Source organism: Choloepus didactylus, chromosome 24, assembly GCF_015220235.1.
Source record: "Choloepus didactylus isolate mChoDid1 chromosome 24, mChoDid1.pri, whole genome shotgun sequence".
NCBI lineage: Eukaryota > Metazoa > Chordata > Mammalia > Pilosa > Megalonychidae > Choloepus > Choloepus didactylus.
Window position 1 is genome coordinate 8,529,662 of NC_051330.1, and position 22,447 is coordinate 8,552,108.

Genomic DNA, 22,447 nt, shown 5'->3' on the forward strand with positions numbered 1-22,447 from the left:
TCCTTACCTGTAAAGTAAGAATAATAACACCTATTTTGCAATGATTAACCGAGATTATATACATGAAGTGCAAGAGAATACGCAGATCAGTCACCACTACGGTTGCCATGTGACCACTCGTGTGAGATGCCCAGTCATTCATAGATAATGTGAGGAATTCCTGCTTCTTGGTTGGATCCCGTAGAGCACATCTGCGTGGCAACACCTGCAGTTGGTGATTCAGATAGTAACTAAATCTTCACATACATCAATATTTCCTTAGGGGAAAAAGTCATTCTCCCCACTTTTCCTCTTGGGTATTCTATAAATCACCTTGCTTTTTCAAAACCCAGGTACACTATTTTTCATAAAAGAACACTACTGTCCCTTTTCCTGGAACAGGCAAATTCTGTGACCACACAGACGTATGCACATATACACACACACACACACACGAGTGTGCGTACAAACAAACCACAGCAGTCAGACCCTCTAGGGTTCTCTGAGGCAGCCATTTAAGCTGCTGTACTGAGGAGACCATAATGAAAGCCTAGGTTCCTCAAGTTATGTAAAATAAATAATCTCTTGGCTTAACTGAAAAACTGTATAAATTAAAGTTTTCACAGGTATATTTTGATATAACAACAAAATGAACAATTTACTATGTTCCTGTCTTCATAATGTGTTTTATAGTGTTGCTATAATGGGCATTAGAAAAAAGCAGTAAGAATGAAATGAATTTACACAGTGCTATTCATGTGAAGAGTTTAAAAAAATACTACAAAACTATAGAGCTAAAGCAACTTCTTCCATGGGTTTCCAGTAGAGTAGTTTAAGATACAGTGAAAAAACTGCTGCGGCATTCTTAGAAATGAAGAAAGAACTGAACTGATGGAATAAAAAAACATCACCCTGTATTTAGGAAAATCTGACACAGAAAGCTCAAAATGGAAACAGTTTTAAGTCCAGCAACAAACATCAAGATCAAGAAAGAATTCTTTGGGTAAGAAATCTCTCTTGCGGTACTGGAGGTGGGAGAAGACAGTCAATGGCTGGCAAACACTAGGCACTTAATAAATGCTAGTGAATTGCAAGATATTTACTAATTAGATATGTACAGGCATACCCTGTTTTACTGCACTTCGCTTTACCATGATTTGCAGATACCGCATTTTTTGCAAATTGAAGGTCTGTGGCAACCCTGAGTCAAGCTAGTCTACTGGCACTATTTTTCCAAAAGCATGTGCTCATTTAGCATCTCTGTGTCACATTTTGGAAATTCTCACAATATTTCAAACTTTTTCATTATTTTTATATCTGTCATGGTGATCTGTGATGAGGGATCTTTGACATTACTGTTTTAATTGTATCCGGGCCTCAGGAACCATGCTCATGTAAGATGGTGACTTCAATCGATAAAAGTTGTGTACTGACTGTTCCACCAACCGGTGTTGCCCGTCTCTCTCTTCAGGCCTCCCTATTCCCCGAGACCCACCAATATTGAAATTAGACCACTTAATAACCCCACCATGGCCTCTAAGTGCTCAAGAGGAAGGAAGAGTCGCATGTCTCACTTTAAATCAAAAGCTAGATATGATTAAGCTCAGTGAGGAAGGCATGTCAAAAGCCAAGACAGACTGAAAGCTAGGACTCTTGTACCAAACAGTTAGCTAAGCTGTGAATGCCAAGGAAAAGTTCTTGAAGGAAATTAAAAGTGCTTCTCCAGTGAACACATGAACATTAAGAAAGTGAAACAGCCTTATTGCTGATAAGGACAAAGTTTGAGTGGTCTGGAAAGAAGATCAGACTAGCCACAACATTACCTTAAGCCAAATACTAGTCCAGAGCAAGACCCTAACTCTCTTCACTTCTATGAAGGCTGAGAGAGGTGAGGAAGCTGCAGAAGAAAAGCTTGAATCTAGCAGAGGTTGTTCATGAGGTTTAAGGAAATAAGCTGTCATCACAATGTGCAGGGTGAAGCAGCAGAAGTGCAGATGTAGAAGCTGCAGCAAGTTATCCAGAAGGTCTAGCCAAGATCATTTATGAAGGCAGTGATACTAAACAGCAGATTTTTAAAGTAAATGAAAAGGCCTTCTATTGGAAGAAGACACCATCACGGACTTTCATAGCCAAAGAGGAGAAGTCAGTGTTTGGCTTAAAGCTTCAAAAGCCAGGCTGACTCTCTTGGTAGGGGCTAATGCAGCTGGTGACTTTAAGTTGAAGCCAATGCTCATTTACCATTCTGAAAATCCCAGGGTCCTTAAGAATTATGCTAAATCCACTCTGCCTGTGCTCTATAAATGGAACAACAAAGCCTGGGTAACAGCACATCTGTTTACAACATGGCTGACTGAATATTTTAAGCCTACTGCTAAGACCTACTGCTCAGAAAAAAAACATTCCTTTCAGGTTTCACTGATGATGTACCTGGTCACCCAAGAGCTCTGCTGGAGATGTACAACAAGATGAATGATGCTTTCGTGCCCGCTAACACAACATCCATTCTGCAGCCCATGGATCAAGGGGTAATTTTGACTTTCAAGTCTCATTAAGAAATACATTTTGTAGGGTAATGCTGCCATAGTGATTCCTTGGATGGATATGGGCAAAGTAAATTGGAAACATTCTGGAAAGGATTCATCATTCTAGATGCCATTGAGAACATTTGTGATTCATGGGAGGAGGTCAAAATATGAACATTAACAGAAGTTTGGAAGAAGTTGACTTCAACTCTCATAGATGACTTTGAGGGGTTCAAAACTTCAGTGGGAAAAAAAAGAAAACTTCAGTGGAGGAAGTAACTTCATATGTGGTGGAAATAGCAAGAGAAATGGAATTAGAAGTGGAGCCTGAAGACGTGACTGAATTGCTCCAATCTTATAATAAAATTTTAATGATGCGGAGTTGCTTCTTATGGATGAGCAAAGAAAGTGATTTCTTGAGTTGGAATCTATTCCTGGTAAGATGCTATGAACAGTACTGAAATGACAAGAAAGGATTTAGAATATTAAACTTGTTGGCACAATATATAAACTTAGTCGATAAACCAATTGGTCAGCAACCACCAACATCGGGGCACGACTCTCTCCATCAGCAAAAAGATTACGATTTGCTGAAGGCTCAGATAATGGTTAGCATTTTTTAGCAATAAAGTATTTTTAAATTAAGGTAGGTACATGTTATTTTTAGACATAATGCTATTCCATACTTAATAGAATATAGGATAATGTAAACTACTTTTACATGCACTAGGAAACCAAAAATCTCGTGTTTCTCTTTTTGCAGTATTTGCTTTATTGCAGTGGACTGGAACTGAACCTGCAGTATTTCTGAGGTATACCTGTATGCAATCTGCATCATCTACTTAGTTCTCTGAATTAGGCTCAAAATAAAAGTGAAAAGAAACGGAAACAACTCTAGACAGTAATTTTCTTAAAACTGTAGAGATTTTTCTTAACAGTAGTTGTGCTGGCTAGTCTCATGTATCAATTTAGTCAGGTCATGGTCTCCAGTTGTTCATGCAGTCAAGCAAGCACTGGTCAGCTGCTACCGTAAGTACATTTTGTGGGCTTAAGTCATTAGATAGTTGATGGCCTCTCTGGAGATTGCCTTAGGCAATGAGAGAATCTCATCCAATCAGTTGAAGGCCTTAAAGGAGGAACTTGGGATTTCAGCAGTGCGGAAGAAGGATTTCTATCTCTACTTCCCCCAGCCAGTGTCTCCTGGGGAATTCATCAAAATCTTCACTGGAGTTCCCAACGTGCAGCCTGCCCTATGGAACGTGGACTTGCCAATTCTCATGTTCACAGGAGCCAATGCCTGTAACAAATCTCATTATATATCTCCTGTCCGTTCTGTTTTCCTGAAGAACCCTGACTAATACTGTGGTCTGGCTTAGATTTAAGAGTTACCCATCTTACACTGTAGGGCCTCATTGTAGAGCTGTGTTCTGTGGACTGCAGTCACTATCTCAGACAGACAGACCCGATACTGATCTTGATAATTTCTTATAAGTTCCAGACAAGAAGAATGAAACTCCTTTATATCTTGTTTAAGTTTCTATAAAGTAAGAACATAGTCACACAATTAATATAATAAATTATATTATTATTATAATTAATAATCACATTTCTATAAAATAAGGACATAGTCACACAGTTAACATAATCCTACATTAATTTACTATTTACCAAATCTATTTAAAGTAGCAGTTCTTAATCACAGATGTGTTAATATGATCTGTGGAATTTTTTAATAACAAAAACTGCCCAGGCCCACCTCCAGAAGTTCTGATTCAATAGATATGCGATGGAGTTTCCAGAGATTTGTAATCGTAAAAGATGCATAAGTGCTTTTATAAATTTACAGTATTTAAGTAATAGAAAATCAAATATTCCACCAATTTCCATAGATGGTACAACACATTGCATAGTGGAAAAAATGTAGACTTAGGAAATTTCTCTGTCTCTGTTGTTTATTTCCTTATGATTTTGGCACAGTCTCATAATCTCTACGTCACCTCCTCTATAAATGGGGAACAAAGCTCTAATCTCTTATCCAGACCTGCCTTCTGAAAGCTTAACTATCACTGGAACATGGTCAAAAAAATTTTAGGTCAGCAAAAAACATTTACCATATAAACATACATAATAAAATTCCAGGTAAAGTAAATGTTACAAGTTTTAAGGTATTTTGGAAACAAACTCATAAATAATATCTTGTATATAATGTACTTTTTTCTTCCTGAAATTATTCCAATGTTTTTCTGTATGAAGATATGATATGTCCACAGAATGAAAAAAAATGTTGTACTACTGCTTAATATTTTATATCAAACTCTTCAATTATAAAATCCCAACTAAACTTAAATAGAAGCTCTGTTTCTTTAGTTGTGTTTTTTCCATATAAGACAGATTACTTATAAATGTTAGAAAAACATTTTGATAAAATATAAAAATAAACCAAATTAAAGTATTTTTATTATATGGAATCTAGATAAAGTTACATACTTTATTCAAAGATGGATACATATGACTCAGTTGGAAGAGAATAAAAAATTAATTCTATAAATGCGTTTTACATACACTAAAGCATTTCATGGAAAGAATAAAAGAAACCCACAAAAACAAACAACACTCTTAAGTTTGACTAACAAAGAAAGGAAAGTAATCTTGTTTACAGATGGTGTTTTTATTGTTGCAATATGATCTTTCTTTTTCTTTTTCCTAATTTTTATTCTGGTCACATTGTTTATAACAAAATGTAAAACAATGTTCTTACTCAAAGGTATAAAAATATCCTACCACAATTTCACCTTGGAGAATGGCCAAGTAAACTATATGGAATAACAACTTTCCCAACTTTTCTTTCTAGAAAACTATCAGTAGTTTTAAAGGGGCCTCTCTCATTTCATGACATACTATATTTAATCTGATATGCAGAAAATTGGTTTTCTACTGTTTAACATTAAAATAAAAATGAGAACAACTTTCACTTATAAAATTAAACTACCAGCATAAATGTAGCACTAGCCTTCCTATTTGAAACAATTCATCTCATGGCCAAAGTGTATTTTTCCTTCCTATTTGTGCTCATGATTCCAACGATGTGCTTTTTTTTTGAGGTCTCATCTTCTATTTAGTAAGTATAAGAAAGTAGAATATCCAATGTGAATACCATCTACAATTGATTATGAAAATAGTAATAATTTTAGAATCTTTTAAAGAAGACTGACTACATCAGTAAACTCTAACGGAAAACCTGTATTTATGACACTTGATTTGATACCTTAAGTTCAGGCTTCTTTTAATTCTCTAAGAGTAGATCTATTTTGACAGGCTCAATTTATACAATTTCATCAGAAAGTAATCACTATGAATTCTTGAACACAAACACCTACTATTATATAAAGAGAAATTCTGGCTTCCTGCTGAATTAGTTTTACCTGAATTACTTGGTAAAGCTTGATTAACGTGGAATGTATATTTCTCTGCAAATACTGCTTTTCGTTGTACAGAAAGTAAAACCGTGTGGCCTCTCTGTTACTTTTTCCAATCATTTCTTGGTACTGTTGCATAGAAAAAATACATATATAAAGACAGTTTAAAGTCAAATCTTAACAATGAAGCAGCAGCGTCTTCTCTGAGGGAACAATGCTTATGGTGGTCCACTGCCCAGCCCTCACGGAGCTCACAGCTCACACTGCAGCAGGAAAAGAGTCACACGAGGAATCACAAGTGTGATGGGTGCTACAAAAGGGGAAGTGTAGGACAATGGATGGGAGATATCCAGAGCACACTTCCCCTTGGGAATGAACCAAAAGGAAGAAGGGACTGCACATGGAACAGCATTTATAAAAAGCCAAGGCCAAGACAGTGTGTGGCAAATCCCAGCAACTGAAAGAACCGTCTGACTGGAACAGTGCAAGGGGAAAGGCACCGAGAGAGGCTGGGCGGCCAGGAGTGGCCAGCCTGGGCAGGCTTGCAAAGAACGGTGAAAAAAACAGATGTTTTCTTAAGGATGAGACCAACCCGGTGGAGGATTTTTAGCAGCAGCATTTTAAAAACAGACGTGTCTTCAAAAAGATCACTCTGACTGTTTTGTGGCAAATGGATGGGAGTGAAGGGAAGAAACCAGTCAGGAAGCTATTGCAATAGTCTAAGCAAAAGACAATGGTGATTTGGATCAACTATTATCGTGGAAACAGAGGAAAGTAGACAGATTCGAGACTTATTCAGGAGACACTGTGACAGGCCTTGGTGATTTGGTAGGGGGACAGGACTTGGTAGGTGGTGATAGAGACAAAGAGTCCATTATAATTTCCAGGTTTCTGACTTGAGTAGCTGGGTTGGTGGTGATGTCAGTACACTAATCAGAAATAGGCAGGATCAGTTATTAGGGTAGAGATAATGAATTCAGATTTGGTTTCATTTGTTTTGTTTCCCAGAGTATTTATTTAGGTGTTTATGCCCTCACACTATATTTCTACAAGCTTAGTAAATAGTGGCCAATTATTTCTCCTTCAGAACTATAATACGCATTTCCAAACAGTAAAAAATACATGGTTATACTAACAATAATATACCTCATAATTTTATCAATTACATAATAAAATAAACTTGTGATTTACAGATTCAACATAAACCCAGTCAAAATTCCAATAGCTTTCTTTGTAGAAATGGAAAAGCCAATCATCAAATTTATATGGAAGGGAAAGGGGCCTCAAATATTCAAAAACATCTTGCAAAAGAAGTACAAGGTTACAGGACTCACACTTCCTGATTTTAAAACTTATTACAAAGCTACAGAAATCAAAACAATATGGTACTAGCGCAAGGACAGACAGAAATATAAACCAAGGGAACAGAACTGAGAGGTCAGAAATAAAACCTCTCATGCATGGCCAGTTGATTTTTGCCAAGAGTACCAAGTCCACTCAATGGGGAAAGAATAGTCTCTTCAACGAATGGTATGGGAAAACTGGATAGCCATATGCAGAAGATGAAAGTGGATTTCTACTTCACACTATATACAAAGATTAATGCAAAATGAATCAAAGACCTAAATGTAAGAACTATAACTGTAAAACTCCTAGAGGAAAACATATGGTAATATCTTCAGGACCTTGTATTAGGCAATGGATTCTCAAACTTTATACCCAAACCATGAATAACAAAATAAAAATTAGATAAACTGCATTTCAGTAAAATTAAAATCTTTTGTGCAACAAAGGAACTTATCAAGAAAGTGAAAAAAATAATGGGAGAAAATAGTTGCAAACCATATATCAGATAAGGGTGTAATATCCACCAATATAAAGAACTCCTACAAATTAACAATAAGACAAAACAACCCAATTAAAAATGGACAAAGGACTTGAACAGACATTTCAAGAACATGAAAGTTGCACAACATCATTAGCCACCAGGGAAATACAAATCAAAACCACAATGAGATAGCACACCACACCCACTAGAATGGCTATTACTTAAAAAAAAAAAAAAAAAAAAGGAAAGTAACAAGTGTTGGAGAGGATGCAGAGAAACTAATACGCTAGTGCACTGTTGGTGGGAATGTAAAATGGTGCAGCCATTGTGGAAAACAGGTTGCTGGTTCTGCAGAAACTTAAACATAGAACAACCACATGACTTGGTAATCCCACTACTAGGCATATACCCAAAACAACTGGAAGAAGGGATTCAAACAGATACTTGCACACTGATATTCACAACAGCAATATTCACAATTGACAAGAGGTAAAAGCAACCTAAGTGTCCGTCAACTGAAGAATGGATAAACAAAATAGGATATAGACACACTATGAAATATTATTCAGCTATGACAATGATGAACCCTGAAGACACCATGTTGGATGAAAAAAGCTAGACACAAAAGGACACATGTATGATCTCACTTATATTAAATTATTAGAATATGTAAATTCATAGGGTCAGAAATTACAGTACAGATTACCAAGGGCAGGAACAGGTGTGGGGCATGGGGAGTTACGCTCAAGTGGTACAGTGTCTGGGGTGATGGAAACGTTTTGGTAATGGACGGTGGTGATGGTAGCACAACATAGTGAACATAATTAACATCACTGAATTATACACTTGAAAGTGGTTTAAAATAGGAAATTTTAGATTGCATATACATTATCAGAACAAAATTTTAAAGATAGAGCTATACAACACAAAAAGTGAACCTTAATGTAAACTATGGACTACAGTTAATATAATAATATTGTTTCATCAGTTATAACAAAGTTACCACACTAGTGTAAAATGTTAATAATAGGGAAAACTGTGTGTGGGGGTGGGTGTAGGTGTGATATATGGGAACTCTGCCTTTTTAGTGTGATTTTTCTGTAATCCTACAACTGCTCTAATAAAATATACACACACACACACACGTGCACACACACACACATTACCTCTGCCAACTTCAGATGAAGAATAGAATTTTCAGTTTCCAGTTCAACAATTCGTTCTTCTTTGACCTATAAACAAAGACCAAAAAAGGAAACATTATCAATGGAGCACTTACTTTGGTTTCACTGAAATAATGGAAAATTATATTAATCAGTATTCATTTCCATCCTTAAAACAAAGAATACATGAAGAGTTTCAAACACATGCCTTCAGGTGAAGAACTACAGGAAAATTTCAATTCCTGGGTTTGGATAAATATACTATAGACTATTAAGGATGGGAAGACATGGTAATCTCTGATCCCAACAGGCCTGGCTTCCCTTACTCCCACTCCTTGCCCTGGATCCTACAACCCTTTGCCATTCAAAGTGTGGTCCACCGATCAGGGGCACTGCATCATTTGGGGGTTCGTTAGGAATGAAAAATGTTGGATGCCTCCACCTTGAATCAAAATCTGCATTTTATCAGATCTCCAGGTGATTCATATGCTCCTGATGAGTTGGAAAGCACTGTTCTAAGGCATCCCTACTCACCCAAATCACCATTTCTTTCCTTTAATAATTCATTTATGCAACAAATACTTGTGAAGAAAAAAACAATTATACACTGGGCAATAGTCTATGTACTGTAGCTACAGCAGTGACCAAAGCAGATGTGTTTACATCCAAGTAGGAAGACACAGATGAATGAATGGATGGAGTAAACAAGTTCATACATGAAAAAATAACTTGTGCTAGCAAGCGCTATACCAGAATTAAAACAGAGTGATGTGAATCTCTGGGAGAGATGACAATTGTAGGAGCCATGGAATAATTTCAAACACAGACAAAAGAAGAGAGAAATAGTATAATGAACCTCCATGTATTTAGTATCCAAGTTAACAATTATCAATTTATGGCCAATCTTTTTTTTTGTATTGCTTATCCAATATATTTTTAAAAATTCAGTTTCATTGAAATATAATCACATACCATACAATCATCCACAGTGTACAAACAATTGTTCACAGTACCATCATATAGTTGTGCATTCATCACCACAATTTTTGAACATTTTCCTTACTCAAAAAAAATAAAATAAAAATAAAAGTAAAAAAGAACACCTAAAACATTCTATCCCCCCATCCCACCCTATTTTTCATTTAATTTTTGTTCCCATTTTTCTACTCATCTGTCCATACACTGGATAATGGGCGTGTGAGCCACAAGGTTTTCACAATCACACAGTCACACCATGTAAGCTCCACAGTTATATAATCATCTTCAAGAATCAAGGCTACTGGGTTGCAGTCTGACAGTTCCAGCTACTTCCTTCTAGCTATTCCAATGCACTAAAAACTAAAAAGGGATATCTATATAACGTAAGAAAAATCTCCAGAAAGACCTCTCGACCCCATGTGAAGTCTCTCAGCCACTGAAGCTTTATTTTGTTTTATTTCTCTTCCTCCTTTTGGTCAAGGTTTTCTCAATCCCACGATGCTGGGTCCAGGCTCATCCCTGGGAATCATGTCCCATGTTACGAGGGAGATTTACACCCCTGGGAGTCAGGTTCCACATAGGGGGAGGGCAATGAGTTGACATCTATGGCCAATCTTTTAACATCAATACCCCACTCGTCCCATCCCCGTATTATTATGCCATGAATCCAAGATATATCCTTTCATCAGCGACTATTTTAGTTCTTTTATAAAAACATAATCACAATACAAATTATCACATATTAACAATAATTCCTTAATATATTCATCACCACAATCAATTTTAGAACATTCTCATTGCTCAAAAAAATCAAAGTCCCATACCCCTTACACACCCCATTATTTGACACTTAGCATTGGTGTGGTTCCTTTGTTACAAATGATGGAAGGATATTACAATATTTCTGTTAACTATAGTCCATAGCTTACACTAGGTGTATTTTTTTCCCATACACCACCCTATTATCAGCATCTTGCAATAGTTGCATACATTTTTTCTAATTCATGGAAGAACATTGTTATACAATCATCGTCCACATCATGACCACAGTCATCGTCCACAACAAGGTTCACTGTGTTACGCAGTCCCATGTTTCATCCTCTAGCTTTCCTTCTAGTGACATACACGACCCTAAACTTCCTCTTTCAACCACAGTAGCACACACGGTTCAGCGCTGTTAATGACACTCACAATAATGTGCTACCATCACTTCTATCCATTTCCAGACATTTATAAGAAACCTTATTAAAAATTCTGCACAAATTAAGCATCTGCTCCCCATTCTCTATCCTCATTCTATCTTCTGGTAACCTATATCCTAGATATTAACTCTATGAGTTTGCTCATTATAATTAGTTCATATGAGTGAGATCATACAATATTTGTCTTTTTGGTTCTGGCTTATTTCACTCAATAGGTCCATCCATGTTGTCGCATGCATCAGAACTTCATTCCTTCTAACTGCCAATTTACATAATATTCCATCATATGTACATACATTTTGTTTACCCATTCATTCTGATGGACATTTCCATTGCTACCATTTTTTGGCAATTATGAATAATGCCACTACGAACATCGGTGTGCAAATGTCTTTGTATCCCTGCTTTCAGCTCTTCTGAGTATGTACCTACTAGTGGGGTTGCTGGATCATACGGCAGTTCTAAAATTAACTTCCTGAGGATCTACCGAACTGTCTTCCACAGCAGCCACACCATTTTACACTCCCACCAGCAGAGAATGAGTGTTTCTATTTCTCCACATCTTCTCCAAAACTTGCAGTTTTCTGTTTTCTTAATACTGGTCATTCTAGTAGGTGTGAAATGGTACTTCATTGTGGTTTTGATTTGCATTTCCCTAACAGCTAGTGAAGCTGAGCATCTTCTCATGTGCAAATTTTAGTCATTTGTATTTCATCTTTGGAGAAATGTCTATCAAAGTCTTTTGCCAATTTTTTAATTGCATTGCCATTTTATTGTTGAGTTGTAGGATTTTTTCAAAATATTCTGGATATTAAACCCTTATCGGATATGTGGTTTCCAACTATTTTCTTCCATTGGATAGGCTGCCTTTTCACCTTTTTGACAAAGTCTTTTGAAGCACAAAAGTCTTCAATTTTGAGAAGGCCCCATTTATCTATTTTTTTTCTTTCATTGAATATGCTTTGGGTGTAAAGTCTAAGAGACCACTGCCTACAACAAGATTCTGAACATGCTTCCCTACATTTTCTTCTAGGAGTTTTATAGCCCTGGCTCTTAAATTTAGGTCTTTGATGCATTTTGAGTTGATATTTGTAAAAGGTATGAGATAGAGGTCCTCTCTCATTCTTTTGCATATGGATGTCCAGTTCTCCCAGCACCATTTGTTGAAGAGACTGCTCTGTCCTGTCAAGCAGACCCGGCAGCCTACCCTCACCAACTCCAAGCCCTGGCTCACAGCCAGCCCCTGCCTGCTGCCCCGTTTAACTGTTCCCCACCCTGCTTCACAGCCTATACATACAGTATGCTGAGTGGATATGGAGTGTGTGCAAATAAAATTAATAAAAAAAATAAATAAATAACAGGGAAGGAAGAACTCTTCTCTTAGCTTCTTTCAACCTGGGAAAAACTTCTGAAAGTATATTTCATAAAATCAAATAAGGGGAAAAGATCCCAGCAGTTATCACTTTGCTTTTGGTTCTCCCAAGTGTACACTTAATCTGTATGAGCAGAATACTGCCTGTTCAGTTTTAAAAGTCTGTTTAAAGTGATGATCACAGTGTCTCTGAGCCCATATCACTGATGAATGATAACTTCTGTCACATGTTTTCTGCCATAATTAAATACCTCTTTACTCAAATATAATTACATTTTATTTCTCATAAGAGAGGGTTTGGTTTGCTCTGCTTTTTCCAGTGTCTTACAGTGGAAGGTTAGGTTGTTGATTTGAGATATCTTCTTTTTAAATGTAGACATTACATCTATAAACTTCTCTCTATGCGCCACTTAAGTGCATCCTGTAAGTTTTGGTAGGTGGTATCTTCATTTTCATTCATTTCCTACTTTCAGTTGTGATTTCTTCTTTGACTCATTGGTTATCTGGGAGTGTCTTGTTTAATTCCCACATATTTGTGAATTTCCCAAATATCTTCCTTTAATCAATTTCTAATTTCACTCCATCGTGATCAGAAAACATACTTCATATGATTTAAAAACTTTAAATTTATTGAGGCTTGTTTTATGGCCCAGCATGTGGTTTAGCCTAGAGAATATTCAATGTGCATTTTGGGAAAGTGTATTTTTTGCTGCTGTTGGTTGAAGTATTCTAGAGCTATATGTTAGGTCTAGTTTGTACATAGTGTGTTCAAGTTCCCTGTTTTTCCTTGTTGATCTTCTGCCTAATGGTTCTATCTAATATTTATAATGGAGACCTGAAGTCTCCAACTATTATTGTTGAATTGTCAGATTTTGTTTTTCACATTTTGGGGCTCCACTGTTAGGTGTAATATGTTATCATTGTTATGTTTTCCTCAGAGATTGAACCCTTTTATCATCGTATAATGTTCCCCTTTATCTCTTAATTTCCCAGCTGCTAAAAAAAACAATTACCACACAATAGGTTGGCTTAAACAATGACAACTCACTAGCTCACAGTTTTGGGGCTAGGAGAAGTCTAAAATTGATGTGTCAGCAAAGCGATGCTTTCTCCCCGATGTCTGTGGTGCTCCAGGACTGGCTGCTGGCCGTCCTTGGTCCCTGGCTTTTCTGTCACATGGAAATGCACATGGTGACATCCTCTTCTTTCTCTTCCAGGCTCCAATGACTTCATTTTAAGCTCCTCTACCCTACCTGGCTTTCTCTTCATAAAGCCTCCAGTAACAGGATTAAGGCGTAATTTTATTCAGTTAGGCCACACCTTAACTAAAAATCACATCTTCAAAAGGTCCTATTTACCCTGGGTTCACACCCACAGGAATGGATTAAGCTTGATAACATGTTTTCTGGGGTGCATAATTCAACCTACCACAATCTGTAATAACATTTTTTATTTTAAAGTCTATTTTTCTATCATATTAGTAGAGTCACTACAGCTTTCTTTTGGTTGCTGTGTGCATAATGTTTTTCCATTCTTATGCTTTCAACTTATTTGCATTTTTTAATCTGAAGTGTGTCCCTTGTAGACAGCATAGAATTGGATCTTGGCGGTTTTCTTTTAATCCAGTCTGACAATATCTGCCTTTTGATTGGATTCATCTATTCACATTTAATGTCATTATTGAAATAGAAGGATTTTTCATTTTACATTTTGTTTTCTATAAGGCTTGTGTGTTTTTTGCTCCTCTCTTCTTCCTTTACTGCTTTCTTTTACATTAACCAAATAGTTTCTAGTGTAACATTTTAATTCCCTTGGTGATTTCTTAATATATATATATATTATTATTTTTCTTAGTGGTGCTCTAGGGCTTACAATATACATTTTAACTTACCATATTCTACTTCAGATTTACAGTAACTTAATTCCAGTGAGACACAGAATATATAGCTTTATTCCTTTTTCCCACTTTTGCATTATTGTTATATATTACATCTATATGTTACAAATGCAGTGATACATTGCTATAATTATTACTTTACAGAATTTCATGCCTATTAAAGATGCTGAGGAAACAAAGAAGAGCAAGCATATATTTGTAGTTTGTTATATTTACCTTCTTATTGCCATTTATGGTCCCCTTCATTTTTTCTCTGGATTCAAGTTAGAATTTTCTGTCATTTCTTTACTCCAATACAACTTTTCTCCCTTCCATGTCCTTTGTGCTTTTTTTGGTCAAATATATTAGTTTCTATATGTTATAGGCACAAAAATACAATTGCATACCTATTGTTTTATACAAGTGCTTATTATATCAGTTAAAAGAAGAAGAAATATGTATTTATACTCTCCTTTATTATTACATAATTACCTTTATTGGTACTCTTTGTATATTTGAGTTTCCATGTGGGGTCAGTTGTGTTCAACCTGAAGAACTTCTTTGAGTATTTCTTGTAAGGCAGGTCTGCAAGCAATGAATTCTCTCAGTCTTTTAAATTTGGGAATGTTTTATTTTGCTTTGATTTTAAAAGGTAGTTTTGCAAGATATAAGGTTCCTGTTTGACAAGTTTCTCTTTCAGTACTTTGAATGTGTCAATCCATTGCCTTCTGATGTCCATTGTTACTGATGAGAAGTCAGCAAAAAATCTTACTGTTCTCCTATATGCAGTGAGTTATTTTTCTCATCCTGCTTTCAGGATTTTCTGTTTTTGGCTATTAGTATTTTCACTATGATGTGTATGGGTGTGGATATCTTCTTGTTTATCCTATATAGAGTTTACTGAGCTTCTTGGAGTCATGTTTTTCAGCAAATATGGGAAGTTTTCAACAATTTGTGCTTTGGAATTTTTTCTGTTTTCCTTTCTCTCCTCTCCTTCTGTTACCTCCATTAGGCATGTTACTGTACTTAAAGGTGTCCCGTATTTCTCTCTGTTCATTTTTCTTCATTCTATTATCACTTCTTCTTAGGATTCCATAATCTCTATTGACCTATCTTCCTGTTCATTGATTCCTTTTTCCATCAGTACATATCTCCTCTTGAGCCCCACTAGTGGATTTTTTTCATTTCAGTTACTGCACTTTTTATCTCCAGAATTCCCATTTGGTTCTTCTATTATAATTTTTATCTATTTATTGGTATTTTCTATTTGACGAGGCATTCTCAGTTTCCTTTACTTCTGTAAGTATGGTTTTCTATTTGAACATATTTGTGATGGCTGATTTGAAGTCTTTGTCTATTAAATTCAACATCTGGGCCCCTTCATAGGCAGATTCTGTTTTGTTTTGTTTTGTTTTTATGCCCTGCATATGGGTCTCATAAATTTTTGTTAAAAACTGGACATTTTAAGGAACATATTATAGCAACTCCAAATACTGATTCTGTTCTCCTTCTCTGTGGCTTGTTTTTGTTGTTTTTGGTTTAATTATTTAGTGACTTGACTGTTTTATTAACGTCTATTTTCCTTCTCTGCTGGTTTGGATGTACTATATCCCCCAAAATGCCATGTTTTTGAATGCAATCCTGTGGGGGCAGATGTATTAGTGTCAATTAGACTGGAATCTTTGGATTAGGCTGTTTCCATGGAGATGTGACCCACCTAACTGTGGGTAATACCTTTGATTAGATAATTTCCATGGAGGTGTGGTCCCGCCCATTCAGCGTGGGTCTTGATTAGTTTACTGGAGCCCTATAAAAGCTCACAAACAGAAAGAACTCAGAGCAGCTGCAGCTTAAAGAGACATTTTGGAGATGGCTGTTGAAAGCAGACTTTTGCTGACACTTTGGAGATACTAGCCCAGAGTTTGCTCTAAGAAGTTAAGCCTAGAGACATTTTGGAGAGCGCCATTTTGAAACACAACTTGGGAGCAAGCAGACGCCAGTCATGTGCCTTCCGAGCTAACAGAGGTTTTCAACGCCAGTGGCATTTCTCCAGTGAAGGTACACTCACATTTATACCTTGGTTTGGACACTTTCATGGCTGTAGAATTGTAAATTTGTAACTTAACAAATCCCCTTTATAAAAGCCAATCCATTTCAAGTATTTTGCATAACAGCAGATTAGCAAACCAGAACACCTTCCCACAGTGTGAAACTTTGGTGTGACTCCTCGGAAGACACAGCCTTGGGCAAATGCACAGTCACCCTGGGTTCACAACGGTTTTTAGCTAGGCTCTCTTGCACTGTCACTTTCTGACCTTTCTGTTATGCTGCCTTCTTCATTTTGTATCACATCCACCTGTTAGGCTCCACTAATTACCATCTGATTGCTCTGTTAGGCTTAACAATGTCCTGGGGCATAAATATCCCCACAGTCTAATCTCACTAAATTGAGTCAAGTGTAGTTTTTGAGGTCAGTCTTTGAGGTTTGTTCCAACCCCTCTTCTTAGCTATTTCTCTAGTAAATCAGCTGGCCTATGGTTTAGCATATTGCTTTTAATTAAAAGGAGCTATTGTTTCAGAGAGTGACCTTAGGCTTGAACTTCCCCACAATGTACTTCAAATAAACCCAGCTCCTTTCCAGAGAACTTCAGAGCTTTCTTTTCTTATGGACTGCTTCTCTTCCTGGGCAAAATCTGAGCCACTACTCCAGAGGCTGGATGGGGTGGGAGCCAATGGTCTTTTCCATTTGTCCTTCCTGTTGTAGAACCTCTGTCCTAAGCTCAAACTGGGGTGAGGACCATCAGTAACCAGTATTTTCAGCCAGCCACCACTTTCATCCTGAGTGGGGGCTGAGTGGAGGAAAGAAACCTTGAGCTCTAGAGTACACAAACCAGCAATTCAGCCTCTTCAACTCAGTGCTGGAGGGAACGACAAACACTGACAACCTGTCCCTCCTGGTGAGATCTGGTACCCTTTGGTTAGGATCTGAGGGAAGACGGAGCCCCTCTTCTTAGCCACATCCTTCCTGAGTGGAGCTTGGGTCAAGCTGAGCTTGGGTGGTGGGAGAGAGAGAGCACAGACTTCCACTGTTCCTACTGAGTTTTAACAGATTTTCTTGAATACATGTTTCTTCACTTGATTTATACCCTTAGCACAGCTTCCAGAGACTTTAAATGGCTATTTACTTTTTTTTTTTCTTTTAACTTTTCATCAATTTTGTTTATTTTCTTGGGAGTGGGCCCAGGGAGCTTGTCACACTTCCATCCTGGGAGTCTTGCCCTGTAATAATCCTTCTAAATGTGTCCTCCATATCCATTCTTGTCCTCATTCCACTACTCTTTAAAAAGTGACACTGTCAAAATATGGGTCTAATCATGTCTTCCCTCTCTTAATCTCTTCAATAGCTTCGCATTGCCCTCAAGATAAAGACAAAATCCTTAACACTTCCTGCTTGGCTCTGATGTTGTGGCCTGTTTTCCCTCTCAGCCTCAACTGGGAGCACTTACTCTGCTCTACTAATAATCTCTAATCATAAATCCCTGCCCACCACACAGTCATCATTCAGGTTGTTCTTTCTTCATGGAGTGTTTTCCTCAACCACGCAACCTCTACTGCCAGATTATAACTTCTAATCTCATCTGAACTCATTACACAGGAAAATACTTCTTGCTTCTCAGACTATGCCAGATGGCTGTACTATAAACAGTTACAAGGCTATGTGCCTCTATTTTGCAGTATTTAACACAGTTGCATTTTCATATTTTACATTTATTTTGTGATTACTTTTTAAATCTATTTCCCTTATTCAACTGTATACTCCAAGAAGGCAGGGATTAGAAAGGTTATATCTATCATATTCACCATCCCGTGCCCAGCACTTATGCCAGTACACAGTAAGACATTCAATGAAGCAGGGGGAAAAAGACTTTGGAATCAGAAATAACTTGGTGAAATCCTGACCCCGTCTCTCGCACACCTCAAGTAAGTCATTCAATCTCTCTGAACCCCAAAAAGAGGTATATCTATGAAGACGCTAAAGAAGCTTAAGCATCAGGGGCCCTCCCTTCTACAGGAACATACCAAGACCCTGGAAGGGATCTTATCTATATGTTTACATCATCATGTTTTTGTAAAATTTCAAGCCATATTTTACCTGTAATTTCTTAAGGCCACCATCTCTTTCCCATTTAGTTTCCCCCTCCACTGAACTTCCTTTTGGGTCAGATCCTTTAGGTCTTTTGTGAAATCTGGCTAAGAGCTAAGAGGAAGCTGAACTGGATATATTTAGCTTGGTTTAGTGAGATATTCAGTTACTTCTGTGTATGTTTAAGTCATTACTCATAGTCCTGGTATGGGAATGGCTTCCAGGTGTATTTCTTCCACTACTGTGCCAAGTCACCTGGGGGAGTGACAAAAAGGTACAGGAACAAAGTCCCTATCACAATATGAATGTATTCTAATGGGTCCAGAGCCAGAAATATGGGACATGGAGGAGAAATAAAGTTTGAAATATACAAAACCAGAGGGTAGTCTGAGAAAAATTCTTTTAAATGTCACAACTCATGTAGAATGAATCTTGATTGAGGTTTTCTCAAATTTGATAACAATCCTAAAAGTTAGATAACATTATCAGTAATAAGACATGAAGCTGAGACTTTTTTAAACAATCCATAATTAAAATGTTTTTTATTAACAACAGCTACAATTTCACTATGGAAGATATTACAAAATAGTCTTCTAACAGCAAGAAATGACCAAAGGGTATGCAGCCAAAAACTGGAGGAAAAAGTACTATTACATGTGTTGGTCAATCAATTAATAAAAATAGCATGTTGGAGCTAGTTATTAGCTTTTCTTTTTGTTTTAATATCAACTTTACTTTTTAGAGCAGTTTTAAGTTTACAGAAAAAATTGCACAGAAAGTAAAAGTAAAGAGTTCTCATATTCCCTTTTCCTTACTCCCTCCCTCTTCCCCATCAACCCAGTTTCCCTTTGTTCTGGTTTGCTAATGCTGCCGGAAAGCAAAACACCAGAGATGGATTGGCTTTTATAAAAGCAGGTTTATTTGGTTACACACTTACAGTCTTAAGGCCATAAAGTATCCAAGGTAACATATCAGCAATTGTATACCTTCACTGGAGGATGGCCAGTGGTGTCCGGAAAACCTCTGTTAGCTGGAACGGCATGTGGCTGGCATCTACTCCAAAGTTCTGGTTTCAAAATGGCTTTCCCCCAGGACGTTCCTCTCTAGGCTGCAGTTCCTCAAAAACGTCACTCTTAGTTGCTCTTGGGGTGCTTGTCCTCTCTTAGCTTCTCCAGAGCAAGAGTCTACTTTCAATGGCCGTCTTCAAACTGTCTCTCATCTGCAGCTCTTCTCTCAGCTTCTGTGCATTCTTCAAAGTGTCCCTCTTGGCTGTAGCAAGCTTACTCCTCCTGTCTGAGCTTATACAGTGCTCCAGTAAACTAATCAAGGCCCATGCTGAATGGGCAGAGCCACACCTCCACGGAAACCATCCAGTCAAAGATCCTGCCCACAGTTAAGTAATCATATCTCCACGGAAACATCCAATCAAAAGTCTCCAACCCAATCAACACCAATAAGTTTCCTGCCCACACAAGACTGCATCAAAGATAATGGCATTTTGGGGGACATAATAAATCCAAATCAGCATACCCCTCTTATTAAGATCTTGCATTAGTGTGGCACATTTTTTTACAATTGATGAACAAGTAGTGATACGCTGTTATTAACTACAGTCTGTAATTTACAATAGGCTTCACTTTTTGTGTTGCACAGCTCCATGGGTTTTGACAAGTACAAAATGCCATGAATCCACCATTATGGCATCCTACACAATCGCTCCACTGCTCTGAAAGTGCTCCATGCTCCACCCGTTCATCCCCACCCCTTCCATTTTTACTGTCTTATTATGCATGGTTTTGCCTTTTCCAGAATGTCATATACTTAGGTTCACAGTGACGCCTTTTCAGACTGGCTGCATTGAGTTTTAAAAAGCAGCATACCTAGGCAGGTGACAATGTGAAGAGCTGGGTGCACCATGTCCCACCCACAGGCAAGGTCACCCGTGTGGGCTACCTGCCTGTCTCTGTAGATGTTTGGGTTTGCAATCTTGGTTTCATCTGTACAATGAAGAGTTCTGAGCAGGGGAGCAATGTGATTGTATTTCTGTCTCCCCAGGGGTAATGTGGGGCATGAGACAGAAGAACTGAGATGAGGGAAAGAGAGACAAGTAGTTAGCAGCTCTTTAAAAGTTAGTTGTGTGTTGGAATTTCTTTTCTCATTCTAAATATCCATTCTCATACCAAATTTTCTTTTCCTACTTGTATTCCTCTTTTGTAAGAGGGCTGTAAAAACAGTAAAACTTTAGGCTCTATGGAATTTGGATGAGTCCTTTCTTTGAGGTATCTTTGGGGTATCAAGTGAGGTAACCCTGTGCTTGGCATACATTCTAAGTCCCCAGAGAGGCCGGTGATGATAAGTGTTTCTCATTTATCCCAAGTACTTTCCTGCTCCTCTCTACCCCTACATTTAATGGAAGTGTGGGGAGAGGGGAGGGAAGTGGGGCACGGGTGTGACTTCAGACTCTCTCCTCCAGGCTGCACAAAGAAAGGAAAGAAAAGAAGAAAGAAAGAAAGAAAGGAAAAAAAAAAAAAAAACTAAATCAATTTTAATCTGGATCCAGCCTTGTAAACAGATGGAATATGTTTCAAAAGCTTTCCCTTCACTCCCTGCCTCCTTGAAGATGCCTGATATTCCTTCAAGAAGGGACAAAAATGTTTCCTTTCATATCAAAACATATTAGATGATAGAACACTCAAGATAAAAATCACTTATTGGGATCTGCTTTGTTATAAAGAAGAGAAAAATGAGATTCGGAGGCCTCTAAACACATGAAGTAGAGGACCCAACCCCCACTCCCCACCACCACCCAAGAAGGAAAGCAAAACAGAGCTTCCTCCTTTTGTCAGCTTTACCTTGATCACGCCAGATCTGCTTCACTTATGGATTGAACCGTACCCCCACAAAAACACGTTTGAAACCCCCAGTCCTGGGAAAGTGAACGTATCTGTAAATAGTATATCTTGAAAATGTTATTAAGATGAAGCCAAACTAGATTACACTGGGCCTTTAATCCAATGACTGGTGTCCTTATAGGCAGAGGAAATTTAGACACAGAAGAGAGACAGTGGGTGGGGGACAGGGGGGAGAGAAAGAGAGAAAGAGAGAGAGGGGGAGAGAGAGAGAGAGAGAGAGAGAGAGAGAGAGAGAGAGAGAGAGAGAGAGACAGACATGGCCATAACAGGCAGTGACTGAGTTAGGGCACAATCCAAGGCCCACCATGGACTGCTAACCGCCCACTGGAAGCCAGGGGAGAGACACAAATGGATTCTTGCTTTCGGTGTCTTGATCTGCCAGGGCTGCCAGGACAAGCACCACACAATGGGTTTGGCTTATGCAACAGGAATTTATTGTCTCACTGTCTTGGAGGCTAGAAGTCTGAAATCAACGTGTCGGCAAGGCTACACTCTCTCCAAAGTCTGTAGCCTTCTGGTGACGGCAAACCTCCATCCCACGGCAACGTTTCTCGCACTGCCCTCTTCTGAGCTGGGTGTCCAATTTGACCTATTCTGATTCAACTTGGCCTCATCTAAACAGGACCCTGGAAGACCCTATTCACAAGTGAGCCCTCACCTCAGCTTCAAAGGTCCTGTTTGCACATGGGTTCACACCCACGGGAACACTGATGAAGACAGGAACATGCCTTTAAGGGGGATGTGACTCAATCCCAAACAAAGGAGGACCGTGGCCCTGCCAACATCATGATTTTGACTTCCAGCCTCCAGAACCAGGAGATAATAAATCCCTGTTATTTCTGCCATATTTGGTGTATATCTGTGGTTTGTAATTAACACCTGAAGATTAGTGGGTCTGTGTTTTTGGACCAAAGTGAAAATCAGCACAACTGATGATAATTTACCTACTAAAACACATATTTTGTAAAAAACAAAAACAACAACAACAAAAACAAAACTTCCTGTATGCCAACTTCATCAAAAACACTTTGCTGAGATACAGGAATAATATCCAT

The 22,447-nt window shown here is 37.9% G+C and overlaps 1 protein-coding gene across 6 annotated transcripts in view; it reads right to left on the reverse strand.

Annotated features, from left to right (window-relative positions):
• The window catches only part of KIF25 (kinesin family member 25), a 97,307-nt gene that overhangs the window by 73,389 nt on the left and 1,471 nt on the right, over positions 1 to 22,447 (reverse strand). For all 6 annotated transcript variants that reach the window (XR_005214081.1, XM_037817462.1, XM_037817461.1 and 3 more), the window contains exons 2-4: positions 8,912 to 8,977; positions 5,924 to 6,046; positions 3,900 to 4,038 (exon numbers count right to left, since the gene is read on the reverse strand). Coding sequence is in view for 5 of the 6 variants with exons in the window: in XM_037817462.1 (XP_037673390.1) it covers positions 3,900 to 4,038; positions 5,924 to 6,046; positions 8,912 to 8,977 (328 nt within the window). In the remaining variant the exon portion in view is untranslated. The remainder of the gene's footprint in view (positions 1 to 3,899; positions 4,039 to 5,923; positions 6,047 to 8,911; positions 8,978 to 22,447) is intronic.